The 21,477-nt window shown below is 38.5% G+C and overlaps 3 protein-coding genes across 3 annotated transcripts; 2 read left to right on the top strand and 1 right to left on the bottom strand.

Moving 5' to 3' along the window:
• The first annotated feature begins 1,023 nt into the window (after positions 1–1,023).
• ABCG38 (pleiotropic drug resistance 10) lies at positions 1,024–7,805 on the top strand. The gene is made up of 24 exons (XM_021420123.1): positions 1,024–1,307; positions 1,532–1,652; positions 1,863–1,951; positions 2,037–2,121; positions 2,239–2,398; positions 2,510–2,586; positions 2,672–2,725; positions 2,825–2,915; positions 3,023–3,324; positions 3,477–3,758; positions 3,839–4,155; positions 4,245–4,405; positions 4,507–4,610; positions 4,717–4,873; positions 4,971–5,102; positions 5,185–5,288; positions 5,387–5,719; positions 5,798–6,088; positions 6,177–6,260; positions 6,374–6,507; positions 6,609–6,836; positions 6,918–7,089; positions 7,163–7,417; positions 7,504–7,805. The coding sequence occupies exons 1-24, from the start codon at positions 1,024–1,026 to the stop codon at positions 7,759–7,761; spliced, it is 4,275 nt and encodes a 1,424-aa protein (XP_021275798.1). The 3' UTR covers positions 7,762–7,805.
• Positions 7,624–12,006, top strand: CRR21 (Tetratricopeptide repeat (TPR)-like superfamily protein). Its single transcript, XM_021420124.2, has 2 exons — positions 7,624–7,683; positions 8,748–12,006. Exon 2 carries the CDS (start codon positions 8,833–8,835, stop codon positions 11,341–11,343), a length of 2,511 nt encoding a protein of 836 aa, XP_021275799.1. The 5' UTR covers positions 7,624–7,683; positions 8,748–8,832; the 3' UTR covers positions 11,344–12,006.
• A 4,849-nt stretch (positions 12,007–16,855) lies between these two features.
• Positions 16,856–20,328, bottom strand: LOC110410570 (putative inactive receptor kinase At2g26730). Its single transcript, XM_021420332.2, is given in 4 exon segments — positions 16,856–17,021; positions 17,024–17,132; positions 17,134–17,660; positions 18,701–20,328. Coding segments are annotated over 4 exon segments (1,950 nt in total). The 5' UTR covers positions 19,989–20,328; the 3' UTR covers positions 16,856–16,995.
• Positions 20,329–21,477: the final 1,149 nt, after the last annotated feature.

Below are 21,477 nucleotides of genomic sequence, written 5' to 3' on the forward strand. Positions count from 1 at the left end.
ATAAAATATAGTTTTTGCTTGTTTCAGAGTTGTCATTTTCAAGCAAATTCCATTGCTCAATAAATACCATAAAAAACTAAGAAGTCTCAAAATATGTTGGGGAAAAAAACTCAGCTACGAATCACAAATCTAATGGTTCCCCGGGAGTCGAACTCGGGTCTATTGCATGGAGGGCAATTATCCTAATCGCTGTTTTGATTGGCATCTCTATTCAGTTATCTTTCCAATCGGACACGTGAATCTAGCTAGCAAATCTTTGGCTTATGACATTCTCGGATGTAAGCTTTGGAAGGTTGTAATAAATGAATAAAGCAGGGAGGTGAATAAGTCTGCCTAGCTCTCACTCTATATATGACCTTTACTTCAACTTAAATTATAGTACTATTTTTTTCAAAATCATTTTGGGAAAAACCTGGTGTTTACATATGAAGCTGCGGCCAACATGAAACATAGATAATCATATTGCTTAATCTATTGCCTAGATGTATGAAATGTATCACAAAATTTTCTTCTTTTAATGTTCTGATAGTAACTTTACCTTATGTGGTTTCAGTAAATAACAAATACTGCCAGTAAATTTGTATGAGATATTAATCTGTGTTAAATAAATACTATAACACAACTTTAATCATTTGAAGAAGTAAAAATGATTTTGATTTATGACAGATTAATTTTGTTAGCACAATCAGGATGGAAACAAACAAAGTAAAGAAACTTGCCAAAGAAGGCTAATACAAAGGATATATACTCCACTTCCACAATCTAAGAGCATCCAAAACTTAATGCATATACAACATAAAATCCGATTTGTAATTAAATGCAGATATTGTTGGCTTCAACCAAAACAAGCCCAGAATCTCCACACAATCTTCTTTGACTCCTTTTTTTTTTCCTGCTCTTTCACACCTCTTAAAAACTTAATAAATCGTACGGGTGGAGAAAAGGAACAAAAACTAACTTGTAAACGTGAGAGTGAGGACTTTGCGCTTGGTGGTTTTCCAGTGCACTGTGAGAGATATAGATATGTCAATGGAACTTGGACATTATAGGACACGTTCAAACGTGCCTAGCACGAGCAGAATGAAAGAAGAAGATGATGAAGAAGCTCTGAAATGGGCTTCTCTGGAGCGACTTCCTACGTATGAACGTGCCAGGAAAGGTGTTTTGCATGGGATTTTGGGTGACTTCAAAGAGATTGATCTTCGTGACCTTGGGTTTCAAGAGAGGAAAGATTTGTTAGACAAGTTCATGAAGAATGCAGATAAAAATGAAGAGTACTTGAAGAAGCTCAAAGCAAGAATTGACAGGTGATCATGACTCTTTCCTTACTATGGCTTAAACATCCTCCTTTCATTTTTTTTTTCCTGGGTTTTTCATTACTGCTATTTGCATGGAACTATTCAATGATTTCTCATTTTATTCAAAAAGAAGTTCTACAAGATTGCTGGTCTCACTGGTAGGAAGTTTATAGTTTTTTGATTGAAAAGCTTGGTCACCTTCACAATAATTAGTGCTTAATTGGATAAATTAGAGTTTCTTTGAATCTGCCAACAATTGAAGTTCGATTCGAGAATATCAATGTGCAAGGAGAAGCCTATGTTGGTAGCAGGGCTTTACCAACTATCTTCAACTCAATTTTCAATGCTATAGAGGTATGTATATCCATCCTTTTGTCGCTTTTCTCCAGAGATTAGTATTTAAATATATATTTCTCATTTGGCTCCCTAAAAGTTCTCTTTTATCTTCAATATTATCAACATATTCATATTTGTAGAACAACTATATATATATATAACATATATATCATATATTTGTCACTAGTGATATTTGAAGGGAAAAATTTATGGATTTTACATGTTCAGGGTGTAGGCAATTACCTTCATATTCTGTCAAGTCAAAAAAAAAAGTTCTCAATTCTACGAGATTTGAGCGGAATCATCAAGCCAGGGAGGTAAAGAGACATGTAGGAAGAACATTTCTTTTGCCCAATGAAATTTGTAGCTCCAAGAAAGTTGATATAAGAAACGTTTTTCCAGATTGACTCTGCTTTTAGGCCCCCCAGGTTCAGGAAAAACCACCCTACTACAAGCATTGACTGGAAAATTTGATTCAGATGTAAAGGTAACTGCTACATCTTATTGCTGAGCCAAAAAAAAAACTGCTGCATCTTATTCCTCAATGACTTAGAAGCATTATATTTTCAAAATTCATTGATTCTGAGTGTTTATTGAATTACAGTTTTCTGGGAAAGTAACATATAATGGTCATGAAATGCATGAGTTTGTACCCCAGAGGACCTCTGCTTATATTAGCCAGTATGATATCCACATACCACAATTGACCGTTAGAGAAACATTGGAATTCTCTGCAAAATGTCAAGGAGTCGGAACTGGTTATGGTAAGTTGAAACATGAAAGAATTTTAGTGTGTCAAGTACTAACAAGCAATATTTCCATGGAATTATAGCCTAAAACTCTTTCATTCGGGTGGTTCTGTTGGTAATTTTCAGAGATGCTTACAGAGCTCTTGAGAAGAGAGAAAGAGTTAAACATTAGGCCAGATCCTTATATTGATGCCTTGATGAAGGTAAAAAAATAAGAAATCTGTAAAGTTTATCACTTAAGTATGCATCTGTTCAAGGTAAAGACTTGGTCGAAACGCTTTGCTGCAGGCATCAGTTCTGGAAGGACATAAGGAAGAAATTGTTACAGACTATGTTCTCAAGGTAGTACTGGGGGCTTTCTTTATAATCATGACCAATTTTGTTCATTAAAGAATTGCTGACTTTTCCTTTTACCTTCCGGTCAAATGCTGTGTGTTACAGATTTTAGGACTGGAAGTTTGTGCTGACACCATAGTAGGAGATGCAATGATGAGAGGCGTTTCTGGAGGGCAGAAGAAACGTGTTACTACAGGTAGAATGACAATGAAATTGCAATAGAGCAAAAAAGGAAGTGCCGTCTAAAAACTGCTAAATATCAATTTCAGAATAATTCAACTTTATGACTTGAATTTATGCCAGGGGAGATGCTGGTCGGGCCTGTGGGTGCACTTTTTATGGACAATATATCAACTGGTCTAGACAGTTCCACCACTTATCAAATAGTCAACTCGATCAAGCAATCAATCCACATTTTCAACAAGACTGCTATGATCTCTCTTCTCCAGCCTCCACCAGAAACTTTTGAGCTTTTTGACGACATTATCCTTGTCTCAGAGGGGCGAATTGTGTATCAGGGCCCCCGTGAATATGTTCTTGAGTTCTTTGAATCCATGGGATTTAAATGTCCAGAGAGAAAAGGCATTGCAGACTACCTACAGGAAGTAAGCACATCAAAACAATTCCATATTTATTCTACGACGTTAAAAAATACGACTATATCGCATACCAAAGTTTTCAATAATTAAATAATCCAGAATTCAGTCTATTGAATTTTAAAGCAATCCATTTTTCCTGTGATCTCTTCAATATATAGGTTACATCAAGAAAGGATCAGAGACAATATTGGTTTCATAAAGAATTACCATATCGCTTTATATCAGTCAATGAGTTTGCAGAAGCCTTCAACTCATTTCACATTGGAATAGCCATCCGGCACCAGCTTGCCAATCCATTTGACAGGTCAAAGAGTCATCCTGCAGCTTTGACAAAAACCAGATATGGAGCTAGCAAAAAAGAATTGATGAAAGCCTGTTTATCAAGAGAAGTTATTTTGATGAAAAGAAATGCATTCTTGCATGTATTCAAGATATTTCAGGTGAGTAGCATTGTTCTTTTTCAACCATTCTAAAAAAGAATGTTTACACCTGAATTCATAACTTTTATCTTTTCTTCCAGCTTGAACTTAGTGCGGTCATTGTTGCTACTGTCTTTGTGCAAGCTAGAAAGCATCACAGTACAATTGAAGATGGAACAGTCTACCTAGGCGCTCTCTTTTTTGTGCTTAACACAATTACCTTCACTGGATTTTTTGAGCTTCCTTTGACCATCGATAAGCTTCCAATATTTTACAAGCAAAGAGACCTCCTCTTTTACCCTTCATGGGCATTCTCATTACCAACATCAATTCTTGGCATTCCTATATCAATATTTGAAGTTGCTCTTTGGGTTGCCATAACTTACTATGTAATAGGATTTGATCCCAACGTTACAAGGCCGGTATCAAAGAACAAGTTACAATATATTACTTTAGTTTTTCTTCTTGTATTCGCTCTGCTAACCCTCCTTGATTTTCTTGCTTCAGGATGCTCAAACAATATCTTGTTCTTGTAATGAGTGGACAGATGTCTTATGTACTTTTTAGATGCATTGCTGCATTGGCTAGAGATCATACAGTTGCCAACACGACTGGATGCCTTGCAGTGATGTGGCTTTTAATGTTTAGTGGATTTATCTTATCAAGAGGTATTCTCAGGCCTCAGATTTTCCCGTGTGATATATGAAATATTAAGAAGCATAGTTGTATAGCAACCTAGCATCACTAATATGCTCCTTTATTCTCACAGAGAATATGCAGAAATGGCTGATCTGGGGCTATTGGGCATCTCCTCTGATGTATGTGCAAACTGCAATTTCAGTAAATGAATTCCTTGGTGGAGCCTGGAATCAAGTAAGTATCCTACATAAAAGGAGGGAAAAGACAAGTTTAGTGGACCTTGCTTCTGTCGTAGTTTGAACTTGAAAGCATCTAAGTTTGAATGTGGAAATGAATGCAGGCTCTTAATGGAACAAAGGAGTCTCTGGGAATGGCAGTCTTGAAAGCTCGCGGGGTGTTCACCAGTGCTATTTGGTATTGGATTGGTCTTATTGCATTGGTTGGATTTATATTCCTTTTTAATGGGATCTGTACTCTTGCTTTTGCTTACCTTGACCGTAAGTGCTCTCACTTTCAACTATTAATACTTCACTCTAACCCTATGCTGTTTTCAGCAACATTTTTCCCAGATATAACTGTTTTGAGTTCCTGCAGAATATGGGAAATCCCAGGCAGTGTTTTTGTCTGAAGAATCTGCTAAAGAGGACACTATTAGGACAGGTGAAGGGGAGGGCAATGAAATATTATTAGACAAAAATAACTCCAAGACTAAGAGAGCATCGAGAAGTAAGCCCACTGAGCTCTCATTATCTGTATTGCCTCACTGACAAGTACCGAACATAATCACTGAAAATGCATGAACTTGCAGGAGCTGTGGCTGTTTGCAATTATCAAGAGAGAGGAATGCTTCTTCCTTTCATTCCGCTAGCTGTTACCTTTGAGAATATCACATACTCAGTTGATATGCCAAAGGTAACTGTAATTCTAAATTAACTATATCTACATAAAATGCTTGAGATATTCTGAATTCATCACAGTGACATTAAAGGTATTATTTTTAACATTTTTAGGCAATGAAATCCCAAGGTGTCTTGGATGATCGATTGGTACTTTTGAAGGGAGTGAATGGAGCCTTTAGACCAGGAGTGTTAACAGCCTTAATGGGTGTTAGTGGGGCTGGTAAGACCACTCTACTGGATGTGTTAGCTGGGAGGAAAAATAATGGATATATAGAAGGGAACATCACTGTTTCAGGCTACCCAAAGAAACAGGATACTTTTGCTCGAGTTACAGGATACTGTGAACAAAATGACATTCACTCTCCCCTTGTCACTGTCTATGAATCCTTATTATACTCAGCATGGCTTGGATTGCCTCGTGATATTGATACTCAGAGTAGAGAGGTTGGTGGTCCACCCAATAATAGCCTTGCCGTGCATCTATTTTATTTCTTTAATTTCTTTGAAATCTTATGGTTGCAGCTTTTTGTTGAGGAGGTTATGGAACTGATTGAGCTGATACCACTACGAAATGCATTGGTTGGATTTCCAAATGTGAATGGACTATCCATTGAGCAGCGCAAAAGGCTAACCATCGCAGTTGAGCTTGTTGCAAACCCCTCAATAATCTTCATGGATGAGCCAACCTCAGGTCTTGATGCAAGAGCAGCAGCCATTGTGATGAGAACCGTGAGAAATACAGTGGACACAGGAAGAACTGTAGTATGCACAATTCACCAGCCAAGTATTGACATATTTGAATCATTTGATGAGGTAAGAGACTTTAGCAAACTAATCGTTATGTCGTTGGAGCAATCTTTGCTGCATAGAAATCTCAAATGTCTTCTCTTTCCAACTATAGCTCTTCCTATTGACGCGTGGAGGTGAAGAAATATATTTTGGTCCTCTAGGCCGTCACTCAGGCCATTTGATAAAGTATTTTGAGGTAATCTAAAAATGTTCAAGTTGTTTCATTTACCACTGTTGCTTCACATGTCTTCAAACTTTTATCAGGAGAAACTTCATTTGACTTCTCTTCTTTAACTACTCCAATTGAAGGAAATAAATGGAGTAGGGAAAATAAAAGATGGTTGTAACCCCGCAACTTGGGTCTTGGAAGTGACAACACGAGCTAAGGAAGAGATTCTAGGAGTACAATTTGCAGACGAGTACAAGAAATCAGATCTCTACAGGTTGGTTATCCGAGAAATATTGGTGCAGTTTCTTTCATCCAAAAAATGTCGTTACTAGCCTTTGCTGCTTCTTAGACTCATACTCAAAACTGTTATTGCAGAAGAAACAAGGCTTTGATTTCAGAGTTGAGCACACCCCCCCCTGATTCGCAGGATCTACATTTCCCCACTAAGTATGCACAATCCTACTTCACACAGTTCAAAGCTTGCTTATGGAAACAGCACAAATCATACTGGCGGAATACGCCTTACAATGCAGTGCGACTTTATTTTAGTACTGCGGTGAGCATTATGTTTGGAGTCTTGTTCTGGAATCTTGGAAGTAAAAGGTATGTTGTTTAGGCAGAATCTACAAAAAAGCTGGATTCAGTTTTTCTTTGTTCAATTCAATTATAAATTTGAACCTTCAGGGGAACAAGACAGGATGTTTTCAATGCAATGGGTGCCATGTACACTGCAATTACATTCATGGGAGCACAGAGTGCTGCTTCTGTGCGACCAGTTGTAATAGCTGAAAGAACAGTTTTTTACAGAGAGAGGGGTGCTGGAATGTACTCTGCATTGCCTTATGCCTTTGCACAGGTAGTTCAACAAAATCTAACCGGCTACCATTGCTTTGCCTCCTGACTTTCTTATCTTGAATTTCCCATTTCAGGTTGCTATTGAAATCCCTTATACCATGGCTCAGGTTGCTGTATATGGGGTTGTAGTCTACGCAATGATGGGATTTGAATGGACAGTTTCCAAGTTCTTCTTAAACACGTTCTTCATGTTCATCACAGTTCTCTGCTACATATACTATGGCATCATGGTCGTAGCTATAAGTCCTAATCAAGCAGCTGCCGCGGTTCTTTCAGGGGTCTTCTATACAATGTGGAATCTCTTCTCAGGCTTTATAATTCCCCGACCGGTAACCCTTATTCCACCCCTTTCTTCTATTATTTTTGCTAGCATTTTCTTCAGTTTATATGATTTCTAGGATTTTACAATTGTCAGAGGATCATTGCATGGTGGAGATGGTATGCATGGGTGTGCCCAGTGTCATGGAGTTTGTGGGGAATGTCTACTTCACAGTATGGAAACTTACAGACCAAGTTAGAGTCAGGAGAGACAGTGGCTCAGTTAATGGAAGACTACTTTGGGTTCAGACGAGACTGGTTATGGATAGTTTCTCTGGTACTAATAGGGTTCACTTTGCTGTTTGCTTGTGTATTTGCTTTCTCCATGAAATTCTTGATCTTCCAAAAGAGATGACAATTTTGTTTTCCTGGAGTACACTATGGTAGAAACTCTATTTCTTTTACTAGTTCCCGTTACTTTCCCCTACCAACAATGGTGTAATTGAGTCATATGAAAAGGATGTGCAACCAAGTAGCTTATATTGAAAAAAATGATTGATGAGTATTAATTTATTACTGAAACTGATTACTATATATTTATATCTATAAAGGGTTTTGCTTATGAATGTTTAAGGATACTCTTTAATGTTGCTATATTAAAATTCATTACCTAAATACCAACTATTACATTTAATGGAAAAATATTTCTATAAATAATACATTAACTACTTTAAAGAGTGGGTTTAAGATTAAGACACTAGTTAGCAAAATTTATTTTTAATTTCCAATTATATAGGTTCATGACAAATTGATTTGTCTCTATACGGTGATACTTATGGATCAAATTCCTCAAAGAAGTGCTTTACTTAAAAAGGTTAAATTGGTTTTTTGTAAAGAAAAAAAAACAATGGTATAGCTTTTTCTTTAACAAATGGGTTATTTATAAAGGCTTGACCCTGTGTTGGAATACGAGTCTCAGGAAAATTGGAGTGGAAATTGATTCTTTGCTAGTTTTTAAAAAAATATTATTTATTTTTTATATTAATTCAAATGTTCAATTCTTAAAAGAGACAAAAGAGTTACTTTAAGATAATTGAAATATTATATTTTTTTATATAATTAGTGCACCAATTAAATGACTACACATATAGATAATCTAAACTTAAATTTACATATTTTTTATTCTCCTCCATATGTACATTGGTTTTGTTTATTTGCATACAATTTAGCATATTATAACGTAGGATGAAGTAATAAGTTTCCCTTATCTATGTATATATATAAAGGTTAAATTGGGCCCCGTTAGAGTGGTGGGTCCAAGACTGAATTCTATCACAATTTTGCTGGATAAACTAAACTTATCTTTTCTTTTCTTTTCTTTTTCATTTTCTGAAACGAAAGGGTCGTTAGTTTCCAATGACGAGACCACCCTTCCCGCTTTCCCTGAGAAGAACCATATCCTCCTCTCTGCTTCTGTACTTCATGCATGGCCTGCTTTCCTTTTACAACCCCACAACTCTCCCAGTTCAGATCAACAAAAACAACCAAATTTCTCAGTTCCAATGAACCAATCCATTTTACAGAATTCAATGGAACCACCAGAAATCATCAAACTTTGTATAAATCTTACTTTCACTCCATATCTTCCCTTTGCAAAGATGGCCAAATTCAACAAGCTGTGGACTTACTCACTGAAATGGACTCAAAAAATTTTCCAGTTGGACCTGAAATATACGGTGAAATACTCCAGTGTTGCGTTTATGAACGAGATCTTTTTACAGGTCAGCAAATTCATGCTCAAGTTCTCAAAAATGGTGCCTTCTTTGCAAGAAATGAGTACATTGAGACAAAGTTAGTTATTTTTTATGCCAAGTGTGGTGCTTTCGATGTTGCTAATAATTTGTTTAGTAGATTGAGGGTAAAGAATGTGTTTTCTTGGGCTGCTGTTATAGGATTGAAGTGTAGGTTTGGGTTAAATGAAGAGGCTTTAATGGCGTTTTCTGAGATGCAAGAAAATGGGTTTTTTCCAGATAATTTTGTGGTTCCTAATGCATTGAAAGCTTGTGGTGCTTTGCAGTGGCTTGGGTACGGGAAAGGGGTTCACGGGTATGTCGTGAAGGTGGGTTTTGATGGGTGTGTCTTTGTTGCAAGTAGTTTGATTGATATGTATGGCAAGTGTGGTGTTTTGGAGGATGCAAGGAAAGTCTTTGATGGGATGGTTGAGAGGAATGTAATAGCTTGGAATTCGATGATCGTTGGTTATATGCAAAATGGGAGGAATGAGGAAGCAATTGGGGTGTTCTGTGATATGAGAATGGAAGGAGTTGAGCCCACTCGGGTATCCATATCAAGCTTTTTATCAGCTTCGGCAAATTTAGGTGCAATAGATGAGGGAAAGCAGGGGCATGCAATTGCTGTCTTAGGTGGATTAGAATTGGATAACATTTTGGGTAGTTCTGTTATAAACTTTTATTCCAAGCTTGGTTTGATTGAGGATGCGGAGCTTGTTTTTGTTAGAATGCTCGTGAGGGATGTAGTGACATGGAATCTGATGATTTCAAGTTATGTGCAATGCGGATTGATTGAGAAGGCGCTCAATATGTGCCATCTGATGAGATTAGAAAATTTGAGATTTGACTGTGTGACTCTATCATCAATATTGACTGCAGCTGCCAATTCAAGCAGTATAGAAATTGGTAAAGAGGGTCACTGTTATTGTATTCGGAACAACCTTCAATCTGATGTTGTTGTTGCAAGTAGCATCGTAGATATGTATGCCAAATGTGGAAGAATTGATTGTGCCAGACAAGTATTTAGTTCTACAACTAACAAAGATATCATATTATGGAATACACTATTGGCTTCTTATGCAGATATTGGCCACGGTGGTGAGGCCTTGAAGTTGTTTTATCAGATGCAGTTAGAGAGTGTGCCACCAAATGTAACATCATGGAATTCTCTGATTTTAGGATTTATTAGGAATCACCAGTTAAACGAGGCTAAAGAGTTATTCTCGCAGATGCAATCCCTTGGTGTCCACCCTAACCTTATAACTTGGACTACGCTTATCACTGGTCTGGCTCATAATGGTTTTCAAGATGAGGCAGTTCAGATTTTTCAAAAAATGCAAGAATCTGGGATCAAACCCAATACAATAAGCATCAGTAGTGTACTCTCAGCTTGCACAAATGTGACATCATTACCGCATGGTCGAGCAATCCATGGATATGCTATAAGGCATGACCTTGGTTCACAGATTTCAGTTTCAACAGCTTTAGTTGACATGTATGCTAAATGTGGATATTTAAGTCAAGCAAAGAGGGTGTTTGATAATACCTTAAGCAAGGAATTGCCTGTTTATAATGCAATGATTTCTGGTTATGCATTACATGGTCAAGCTGGAGAAGCTCTTGCAGTGTATAAACATCTAGAGGAGGCTGGTATAGAACCAGATGGCATAACTTTTACTACTGTCTTATCTGCATGCAGCCACAATGGGCTGATAAATGAAGGTTTGGAGATTTTTTTTGATATAGTTTCTAAACATCATTTCAGGCCAAGCATGGAGCATTATGGCTGTGTAGTTAGTCTTCTTTCTCGGTCTGGTAATTTGGATGAAGCTATTAGGCTTATTCACGCAATGCCATATGAACCAGATGCATATATAATTGGATCACTGCTTGCTACATGCAGAGAGCATAATGAGATTGAACTTGGGGAGCACCTGGCAAAGTATTTATTAGAATTGGAACCAGATAATTCAGGTAATTATGTGGCAATTTCAAATGCATATGCGGCTTCAGGAAGGTGGGATAAAGTAATAAAAATAAGGGATTTAATGAAAGAAAAAGGCTTAAAGAAGAGTCCTGGGTGCAGCTGGATACAAATAGGTGAGAAACTTCATCCCTTTTTTGCTGGTGATGGATCACACCCCAAGACCAAGCAAATACATGCTACACTGGCTTTATTGGGAATCGAAATGAATTTTAGTGCTTAAACTCTGTTCTTGAGCACAAATCACATTAGTAGGTAAAAATTAAGCACCCCAAGGAGACTAGAGAGACCGTCAGGTTAAGCAAAGAAAAGCAAAGAACCAAGGGGCAGTATTTTTGCTTCACAGAAAGAATTGTGCAGAATTTTCAGCCTGGACTGTTTCATTGAAGAGTTGATGAGGATTTATCTGAATTACCTGACTCGATAAGCTGTTAGCAGCTTCGAGTCAGCCACATTAAATATGTTGAAAGGATGGAGAATACACCCTGACTCAGCTCAATCTGGATTGCTACTTGCACAATATGCAATGTGGTTCGATCTGTCCATACTTAGCAAAACAAAGTACATTGAATAATATAGCTGCTCAGCAGCTATGCTTCCTCAGTTTCTGGGATTCCAAACAAAAAATTTTTACCGGTTTCATGCCATTGGGCAGGATTATTGCAATTTCAGAGAACATCATCATGGTTTTAGATACTATTCACATCTGCATTTGTGTAGTTGAGGATCTTGGGTTTAAGCCTTTTTGCTGGTATAACCAGGTCATTTAATGTGTAAATATTGTAATACATCCAAACTTTCAATCTAAAAGGGATTCATGTACATCTTAAGACTACAGAATTGATATATGACAGCTCTTGGACATTTCCTCCCTAAACTCGAACTTTCCATTGTTCTCTTTAACAAGCATATATATGCATGGTGTAAATAGATATATTAATAAGCCATTCAAGCTATTTTCTTCATGTTTTTCCAGTTCTTTCGAATGAACCCTTACTCTCCATGTACAAGGGAGATACAATCTATCAACTTTTTCTCAGAAAACTGGAGTGCTTTGTCCTAGTGGTCGTCAATTTAACATGGACTTAGATGTGAGGTGGCAGTCTCACCGGTAGCTTGAGGCTTCTCGGGCCGCTACAGTACGTAACTAGATGGCCACATGGAAGGTATCTAAGAAAGCAGAAGCTCGAACTTTCAGTACTATCTTTATCAAAGAAAAAAAGGTTAACAATCTGTTTACACCTTTTCCAGGTATCCAAAGAAGGGTATTTTCTCCTTTCTTTCCAGCACCAGCTTCGGTTGGTTTTACTTGTTCGCTCACGTGCAGAAGCGTAATATCCTGCAAGACTATTGCTGGGGACCAATCATCCTGTGGTCGTGATCGTTCGTCATGAAGAAGAGCATGCTCAGCTTCAAACAGCTCAATCAAAAAGATCCAAATTCAATAAAAAACATGAAGACGAATTCATTCAATGGTTTAGACTGTTGCTTGCGCTGTATATTAATGGGCATTATTTTGACACTTTAATTAAAATTACTGACACCAACTTCTTTCTAGAAATTTATTTTTTAGCGGGCCAGAATCCTAAGCTCGTAGCACCTGAGGGTAAACTTATTTTTCCAGGCCTGCAGCCTCCCATGGTGAAGGAGGTGAGACAGCACGTGAAGGAAAAAGGCAAAACTTTTGCTTCAGCAAGCCACCATCAAGCAGTTCACCTTGTTTCATGGGCAAGCTAAGTCCACAAAGATTGATAGCTATCATTCAAAGAGAAGTTGCTTTCACAAGTCATCACATCAAAGTAAAGCTTATGTTCCATAAAGAAATTAACAATTATTAAAATTTTGGACTTTAAGATTTATTATGAGATTTTATAGTATATATTAACTTGTTTGAAGGAAGATTGTTCTGCAACCACCCTCTTAATTGAGTACCTCACCTTATTATAATTGTTCAATAAATCCATTACTTTCGATGTGATTTAAATGAATTGGCATCAAATCCAATATGAGGCCGCTCAGGTTGGTGAGATTTCAATGCTAATGAATGACATTTGTGAGGATCTGAGGGATAAGGAAGAAACCTTGGGAGTTTAAGTCATCTTGGCTGATCCAACTAACAGCAAAAAGGAGTTTTGGGATTTAAATTCCATGTTTGAGATGATTTTTGGTTGGAATTCCCATACAAGTTAAATGGCTAGCCAACTCCACTTTCAAAGGTTAGCTTTTTGCCCTTGTGACTTGCATTTTCCTTTTGAGGACTACTGCCAACTGCAACTGTGGTAAGCTTATAATATGTGATATGGATTCAAAAATGAACTTAGAAGGCAAGAAATTGCTTTGGCTTGACCTTTAAGATAATTATTAAATATGCATTATTTATCAGCCAAACTGCAACCTGTCTGTTGGCTTTTTTCCCTATTTGGTCGATGAGCATGAAGACCAGCTTGATTAAACCCTGTAAACAATTAGGCGGCATCTTTCTTAGCCCACTAAAAACCCTCGTGTTGAATTGATTATTAGATAGAGACACGTGTAAGAAAACACTTGAATGTACGATGTGCCTATATCATGTTAAATTAAGACCAAGACCTGTCCACTTAGCCAAGTTAAAGGCACCTTAAAAGAACATAATGGGGCCTCATGAATAGGGTAAAGTTTAGGTGAACTGTGTTCCTGGAAAAAGAAAAAGAAATAAAAGATTAGGTCAACCGGATACTCATCATGGTAAAATAAAGCTAGCTATGGCCTGTAGCTGTTAAATTAAGTGAGCTGTAGTGGATAAATTACAGTACTGATGCTGTAAATCTGCATTGAAGAATGAAGAATCCAATGATAGAAAAAAAAGGCTTATATCTCTGCTACTGTTATTACTTTCTTATGACAAAAAGTAATCCTTATAGAAACCCAAAACTCACGTTTTGCTTCAGCTGGAACTTTTTTACTATCAGATAAACTCCATAAGTGAGATGACTTTGGTTTATAGGTCTAACATTGAGATTGGTTGTATGTATGTTGATATCAACCAGGGACCACAGAACAATTGATGTAAGGTGTCAATGGACTAAGGTGCTATATCTCCTTTCCTCCAAATGGTTGTAACACCCTCAGCTTTCTCAGTGTCTCCAATCATTCCCAAAATCCTCTTTCTCTAAAATGTCACTACCTGATGATAATCATGCTATTTCTCCATGATTCCTCTCCCTTGCATCTAAAGAGGTGATGTGAGAGATTTTGTTGATTATGAGTGGGCCATTTGGTCTTCCCAGCAAAAGAAATATTAGGAAAATAAATACATAATTTGATACGTGAAGCCATCTAGCCTTGCATCTTTTGTAAATGATCTGTCGCCATAATCATTCATGGTTTTGTTTTATAATTGGTGTCCTTCGCTTCTTGACCCATGGACTCTCAACTACTACTACAACTCATACATTATCTCAAAACCTAATATTCTAAAAGGACTTTGAACTTAAGAATCTTCTGTCCCTCTCTATCACAACTCTTAACCAAAAAAAGTGAACCGAGTAAAGGAATGTATGATGGGTTCTTCCAAGATGAAGCTTGTTATTGTTCTTACAACACATATGGCCCACGTGAAAGGTTGTTATTGTTCTTTGATTAATCTCATTATGTTTTATTGAGAATTTCCAGTTGTTTCTTTTATGTACATCGCATGGCTCGGAGGATAGAGGGTCGTTAAGTTGTGAAATGAAATGGAAAAGACAGCCTCGTTCAGGATTAATTAAGACTAATCAAAGATTAGGTCAAACTTTAAAACCAGACAACCTGGTGGAGGGGGGGTTATATTTTTGCCTCTGCTCAATGACCGTCCGCCAAAGGGCAAAGGCATTCTATTTCTCAACTCAAGAGTCAATTTTGAGTCCGACCAAAAGTGTTGCTACCCTCAACTTTCGGTGCACCAAACTCCGAAAACTTGCTTTTCCCGTCGTGGCGCGTGCCCATGTTGCCCCTAAATAGCAATCACCTCTCAGTTTAGTACTACATACTCCGACATTATCTTAATAATTATTTTTAATTCCATGATCAAAAGTATTAGAATAGGTATATTGTACTAATTATATTTGTCAAAAGCCTATTTATAATCCCAGTAAATATCTTATAAATTTGATGAGAATTATTGATTATATAAATATACTAATTATTTAAAAAAAAAGTCAAATGTACTTTTTTCCTCAAATTCAATATAGATAATACAATAGCTACGTATCACGTTAATAAACACCGATTAATATTTCCTTTAAATATATGTCGACTTCAATAGAATTAAGCTGCTCATAAATAATTATGCTACGTTATTTAGCATCATTTAGTTTATTTTTAAATACTAATTTATTGTGACCATCCACACATTAGAGGTGGACATTAACCAACCGCAAGAGGTGGCGCGTTATGTGCACTTACGAATGAGATAGTAGCATTTGAGTGGAGATTTTTTCCACTACTGGGTGGCACAATATTCTGTGGACAACAAGAAGAATTTGTAGTTACATGCACGGCGTCACGCGGGACCGGGCCGGATACATGCATACATACATACAACCAAAAACTTATTTTAGACTCTGAAAAGCAATTATCGACGCGTTGATTTTCAAACCTAAAAGAGCCAAACCCCGTAGCTATTTTGACCATTGGCCTGCTCTGCTACACTTGCGTATTTTCCTTGTGGAAAAATATATATATATAGGCTCCCAAGCTATAACTTTCACGGTTTGAGTGGAACAAAAGGCCGATGTTGCATGCGAGAAAAGGGCAAAAGACGAAAAGGGACCCGAGAGTCAGTGGGGTCTAGAGTCAAGTGAATAAACGGTTACCAGCCTAGCCACGTCAAGGACATTGTTCAACGATTGTCAGAAGAAAATCTTACTATTTTGGTTTTCCTTTTCTCTAGAAAAGGAAAAGAAAGAGAGGTTAAAAAAGCCGGCCAGCCTGGCTCCCACCCTCGCTGCATTCTTTTTCTCTGGCTCCATAATCAGACAAAAATTCTACCCAGTGAAACATCAAATCTCTGATATCCCCCCTTAATCATCATCACGTGGTTCTAATCCGCCACGTGTCACATCTCTAGTCCACCGATTTCGGCCGGGCCGGTGTTGATTCCATCGTTGAATCTGGTTCGGATAGGATTACGTGGCATAATTATGAGGTTTATGACCAAAAACCAGGCTCCTATGTGGGGCATATGGGAAGGAGCCAATGCATGTTTGGTTTCTGCTTTGTACATTAGCTGACCTTTCAACTCTTAATTAAAAACAATCAATGAGCAGAAATAAAAACAAGCGTTTGGCGTTATAGATGCAGAAGGGAACAAGTGGTTGGAATTTTTTAAAAGGAAATATTCAACTCCCTAGTTGGCTTTCGCTTGGCCATTGCAATAAAAAGGATAAAAAAAATATTACAAAGAAAATTTACATGGAAAAGCGAAGAAGACATGTGTTAAGGACACGGTGGATTGTTTTGTTGTGAGGTACAGATACAAAGGAAAGAATTAAATAAAAAGAAAAACAACTAAATCCATCAATGGTCAAATTCCAATCAGTTCATGGAACTTCCCAGTCCCCACTACCACCACCCTCCATCAAAAACAATTCAAATTCCCCCCTAATGCACCCTATAAAATAATTGCAAAGTAAAATTAAGAGAAAAAAAATAAAACCAAGAAACGAAATAAATAAAAATAAATAAAGAGAAAACACAAATTAGGGGCAAACCTTGGTTGCTTTTCCCCCAATCAACTGCGCACTCTATCACTCTTTACTTACGCTTTGTGCAGATTTCAAGGAGAACCCAACCCCCACCCCCCATATACCGTCTTGTTGCTTTCCAATTTTCTGTCCTTGCTTCGTTCACATTATGCCTAAGGTGTGGCGGATCTCGGTGGGTCCTTGATTCGGTGGGAGGAGTTTGACCGTCTGATCCTTTTGAAGGATCATCTGACGACTGCCGTAATCCGTCATCGGTTTCCCCTCTGTTCATATCTTCAATCATTCGTACCAACGTCCTCCATGGCGGGTCTTTGATCAGGTACCGTCGATACGCAAGTCATTGCAATTTGCAACAGCTGCACCATTTCCTCCTCAATGCTGTGATATCTCATTAACTCCACGTCGAAAACCTCAGCGGTCCATTCCTCGCGGACCACGGATTGAACCCAACGAGGAAGATCAATCCCCTCTTCCCCTAACGATGCTTGATTTGGTGCTTTGCCAGTTAGTAACTCCAGCAATAACACTCCGAAGCTATACACGTCAGATTTGAACGTAACTTTGCGGGTTTCCACTACTTCAGGTGCTCGGTAGCCCGCCACGCGGCTAGGCGGGGTGGTGTTGCCGAAGAGCGGGTTGAGACCGAAGTCAGAGATGCAGGCTTCGTGGTCCGGCCGGAGGAGGATGTTGGAGGACTTGATGTTGCCGTGGACCACCTTCCCCGTCACGTGGAGGTGTGCTAAGCCCCTTGCCGCGCTTAACGCTATTCTCATTCTGTTGTCCCAGTCTAGAGGAGTACGGCCGGAGCCTCTACTACCTGCAACGTTATCAAATAACACGGTTTAATTAATAACTTTGAAGAAAAGTAATTTGCCAACTTAATGCTCCAATTTCATGGCTAGCGAAAATGTACCCAATGGCAAATGAGCTATACACCATGGTATCAAGTCATTTCCCTTAACTTTCTGACACGGGTACTAGTACTATATGCCAAAAATTTTGCAAAAGTCCAAGCTACCAAGAGAATTAATTAGGAAGTAGATATACTTTCCATTTTACTAATTTGACTTAGAATACTCCAAACCTCTTCAGGTTAAATGCAAACTCAAGAACCCTAACGCTGATATGATCCAACTGAGGTTAACTTGAATTGAAAGGAAAGGAAACTACTTGAAAAAAACAAGACACCAACAGGGTTTTGATTACACTGCAAAACGAGTTATGATTTCATTAGGAGGCGTGCAACAATCAATTTCACTCATTTTGAAACCTCATGAAACTAGATGGAATAATTTGATGGCTGCAGGGCGAGTTTGGTGAAGAAAGAAATGCAATGAATCAATGTCGGTGGATCCATAGGTGAATTATGAGATGCATGTTGCAATGATGGTGGCAGAAACGTAAATAAAGACAAAAAGACAGCCACTACTTTGTAAGCGTAACTCATACTCTTGGAAGAATGTTTGCTCAGAAAGAGGAATTATGCAGAGGAGTACCAGCCCCCGGTCCTTTCGCTGGTTATTAAATTAGAAGAAAGCTTCCATTATTAAATTCCATCACTTAAAAAAAATTAACATAATATTGTCCCCAACACCATTCCACGATATTCCCCTAAAACTATGTTATCACAACGTAAAATAAGGGAGGGGGGGAAGAACATACATGCAACAGCTGGAGCTCCACTGTAGTCAAAATGTGTTAGGTCATATTCAAAGCAAAATATCTTTGATTTTTGAACGCGAGATTTGCACGAATTATTGGCTCTTAGAAACCCAGAAAAGTCTCTTCCCAAAAAAAAAAATTAAAGAAAGAAAACCCAAAAAGTCAAATAAATAACTAAAACAGAGAAAAACATACCGTGAAGCAGGGCAGACAAGCTACCATCGCGCATGAAATCATAAACGAGCAATTTCTCATCTTTGGAGTAATAAAACGCTCTCAAAGGAACCACATTTTCATGCTTAAGTTTACCCAACATTTCCATCTGCATTTCGAACTCTCTTTTACTAACCGCCACGTCTTTTAACCGTTTAACTACCACCGTTGTCCCTTCTTCTAACACAGCCTTGTACGAGGTGCCCACACTGCCTTTTCCCAACACTTCCGCCGAAGCCCTCAACAAATCCTCCAAATCGAAACTATAAACCCCACCTTCAAAGAACACGAGCTTATTCCTCTCCCCTTCCGTTGACCCTCCCGTTATATCATCTTTCGACGAGGAAGTTCCCGCTTCCGCCGGCGGAACCGCCCGTGTCGCGGCCGTAACTGGCTTCTGCTGCTTCGGTGGCCGCCGTTGCCGTTTGCGGAGACAAAGAATAAGGAATAATAATAATAATAACGCGATGACTGCTGACCCCACGGCAATAGCAATAATGGCGCCGGTGGAAAGTTTTTTGGACCTTTTACGAGAAGTTGTTGGTGGAATGGGCTCGGAAGGAGATGGAGCCGGAGAAGGGAAAAATGGGTTACATGGCCGGAGTGGGCCACCGCAAAGCCCGAGGTTTCCGGCAAATGAAGATTCAGGGAATTTAGATAGCGTGTCGGGGATTGAACCGTTAAGGTTGTTATTAGAAACGTTAAAATCAACCAAACCGTCGGAGTTGATGCTTGGGAGAGAACCGGAAAATTTGTTGTTTTGCAAGAAGAGTCGGGTCAAAAGAGTCAAATTGTTGACCACGAAAGGAATTGGACCGGTGAAATTGTTAGAGGAAAGATCGAGCCGTGCCAAACGGGTAAATCGAGTCACACTGGATGGGAACTGACCGCTGAACTCATTACCTTGCAAATATAGGCTACGGAGGAGAGTCAAGTTGGAGAAGTCGGCAGGGATCTCACCGGATAAACGGTTTGCTCGGAGACTTAAAACTCGTAGTTGGTTTAGCCGGCCGATTGTGTTGGGCGGAATGGAACCGACGAGGCCCACACCTGGGAGCCGGAGAGTGTAGACAAAAGAGCGGTTTGCATCGCATTTGACACCGACCCAGTCGCAGGCTGAGGTTGATGAGTTCCACTGAATCCGGTTCGCGTGTTTGGTCTCTGAAAGGAACGCAAGGAGAGCTTGCTTGTCTTGAACTGGTTCTGAGTTTACTCCCAAACTTAATATCAGAACTGAAACTATAAAAACACAGCCAAATTTTACTACCATTTTGGGATTTTAGGAGAAAAACAAAACACAACAAAGAATGAGGAAAAAATGGTTCTTTTTCGCTCTACTTGGCTGTTATTTTGTAGGCAGCTTGTAAGAACGGGTTTGGACCGAACCAAAAGCGATTTTCCGGTGAGAACCCATAGAAGAAAGACAAATGACAGAGGGGGAGAGAGAGAGAGAGAGACAGAGATGGGGATGGAGGCTTCGAAGGTATCACGAGGTTACAAAAGGGGAAAAAAAAAGCTGAGTTAAAACAGAAGGAGAGGAGATCTCTGGCTTTGCTGGCAATAGTGGGCAGCGTTTTATTTCTATTTTCTTTATTTTGGTAAAGTGGAAAAGAAAAGATAGAAAGAAAAAAAAAACAACTAAACCAACGCTTTTCCATTTTTTCTTTTCTGTTTCCTGTTTTGCAGTCCTGAACGCGGTTGGAAGTCGCGTGCAGACCGTACAATTTTATGATGGCTACAGGTTTGGATTGCTGCATGTGAGAGTGAATATTAGGACTTTGGAGTGATGGAGGGGCGTGGGTCCCGGCTGTATCCACTTTGGCCTAAAGCGTCGCTTTTATGCATCAGCGCGTCAGCTGAATAAAGTGCATTCCACGCATCCGTAGAGCGTGGGGGATTTTTGTTTAGATATGTCTCTTTTGTTTTTCTTAGGGATGGCGAGACTTTCTCTCTCAAGAAACGCCCATGGCCCATGGGCTGGGAAAACTTTGATCCTATTGGGTAGGCCTGGCAAGCAAATAAATAAAAAAAAGCCTACCTGGCTGTCTCTCTGATTTATTACTATATTTTAACAGTTGGAGATTCATCAGACGTTTCCCAGATCTACTGATTTGGGTTTTATCACATGATGATGACACGGTTGGTGTAATTAATGGATAAGCTCTCAACCGCCTGATTGATGTAAAAATCATCATAGGAGCATTACCCCAAGTTTACCGAACTCGCCAGTTCCAGCTTAAAGGTTTGACCGGGGGAGTTAAGTGAAGGAGCCATCGGTGACATGTGGCAATAGCTTACAAGTGCCATGTGATTTTAGATACAGACTCGTACAGAGGGGCCTTGGCTGGCTAAGTTTAGCTAGGGATTGTTAGGGGCTAAGTTTAGTTTGCTCATCACTCAGACATGAAAAGAGGCAAGCAAGACATTTGGCATTTTTTCGTTTTGCATTGCATTCCGTTCCATTCCATCGCACCATTTTCTCGTACTGGCTAGAAACCTGCAGGATCCCGCTTTAGTATTATTCTTTATAAAGACTCGTTGATAGTTTGTAATGCACAAACAAAATCATTTCTCATCTTGTTACCATAATTCTTATTATTATAATTTACATTTAAAATTTTCAAATTTTAATAGTCGAGGTGCTTTATTGAATTTATATAAGTAATATATTTACGTCGATCATTAATGTCAACTACTTTTAATTCAGTAAATTTCACATAACTTATTTAAAATAAATAAAAGTTCATTAATTATAATTA

The sequence above is a fragment of the Theobroma umbraticum genome, unplaced genomic scaffold, assembly GCF_002168275.2.
Source record: "Theobroma umbraticum cultivar Fairchild unplaced genomic scaffold, ASM216827v3 scaffold_56.0, whole genome shotgun sequence".
Taxonomy (NCBI): Eukaryota; Viridiplantae; Streptophyta; class Magnoliopsida; order Malvales; family Malvaceae; genus Theobroma; species Theobroma umbraticum.

What these genes read in the sequence shown, in the direction of transcription:
- ABCG38 (XM_021420123.1), top strand. Translation starts at nt 1,024, where the DNA reads ATGTCAATGGAACTTGGACATTATAGGACACGTTCAAACGTGCCTAGC. An exon ending in CAATTTTCAATGCTATAGAG is followed by an intron (nt 1,653 to 1,862) that starts GTATGTATATCC and finishes TTACATGTTCAG; the next exon opens with GGTGTAGGCAATTACCTTCA. An exon ending in GAAGAAACGTGTTACTACAG is followed by an intron (nt 2,916 to 3,022) that starts GTAGAATGACAA and finishes AATTTATGCCAG; the next exon opens with GGGAGATGCTGGTCGGGCCT.
- CRR21 (XM_021420124.2), top strand. Translation starts at nt 8,833, where the DNA reads ATGGCCTGCTTTCCTTTTACAACCCCACAACTCTCCCAGTTCAGATCA.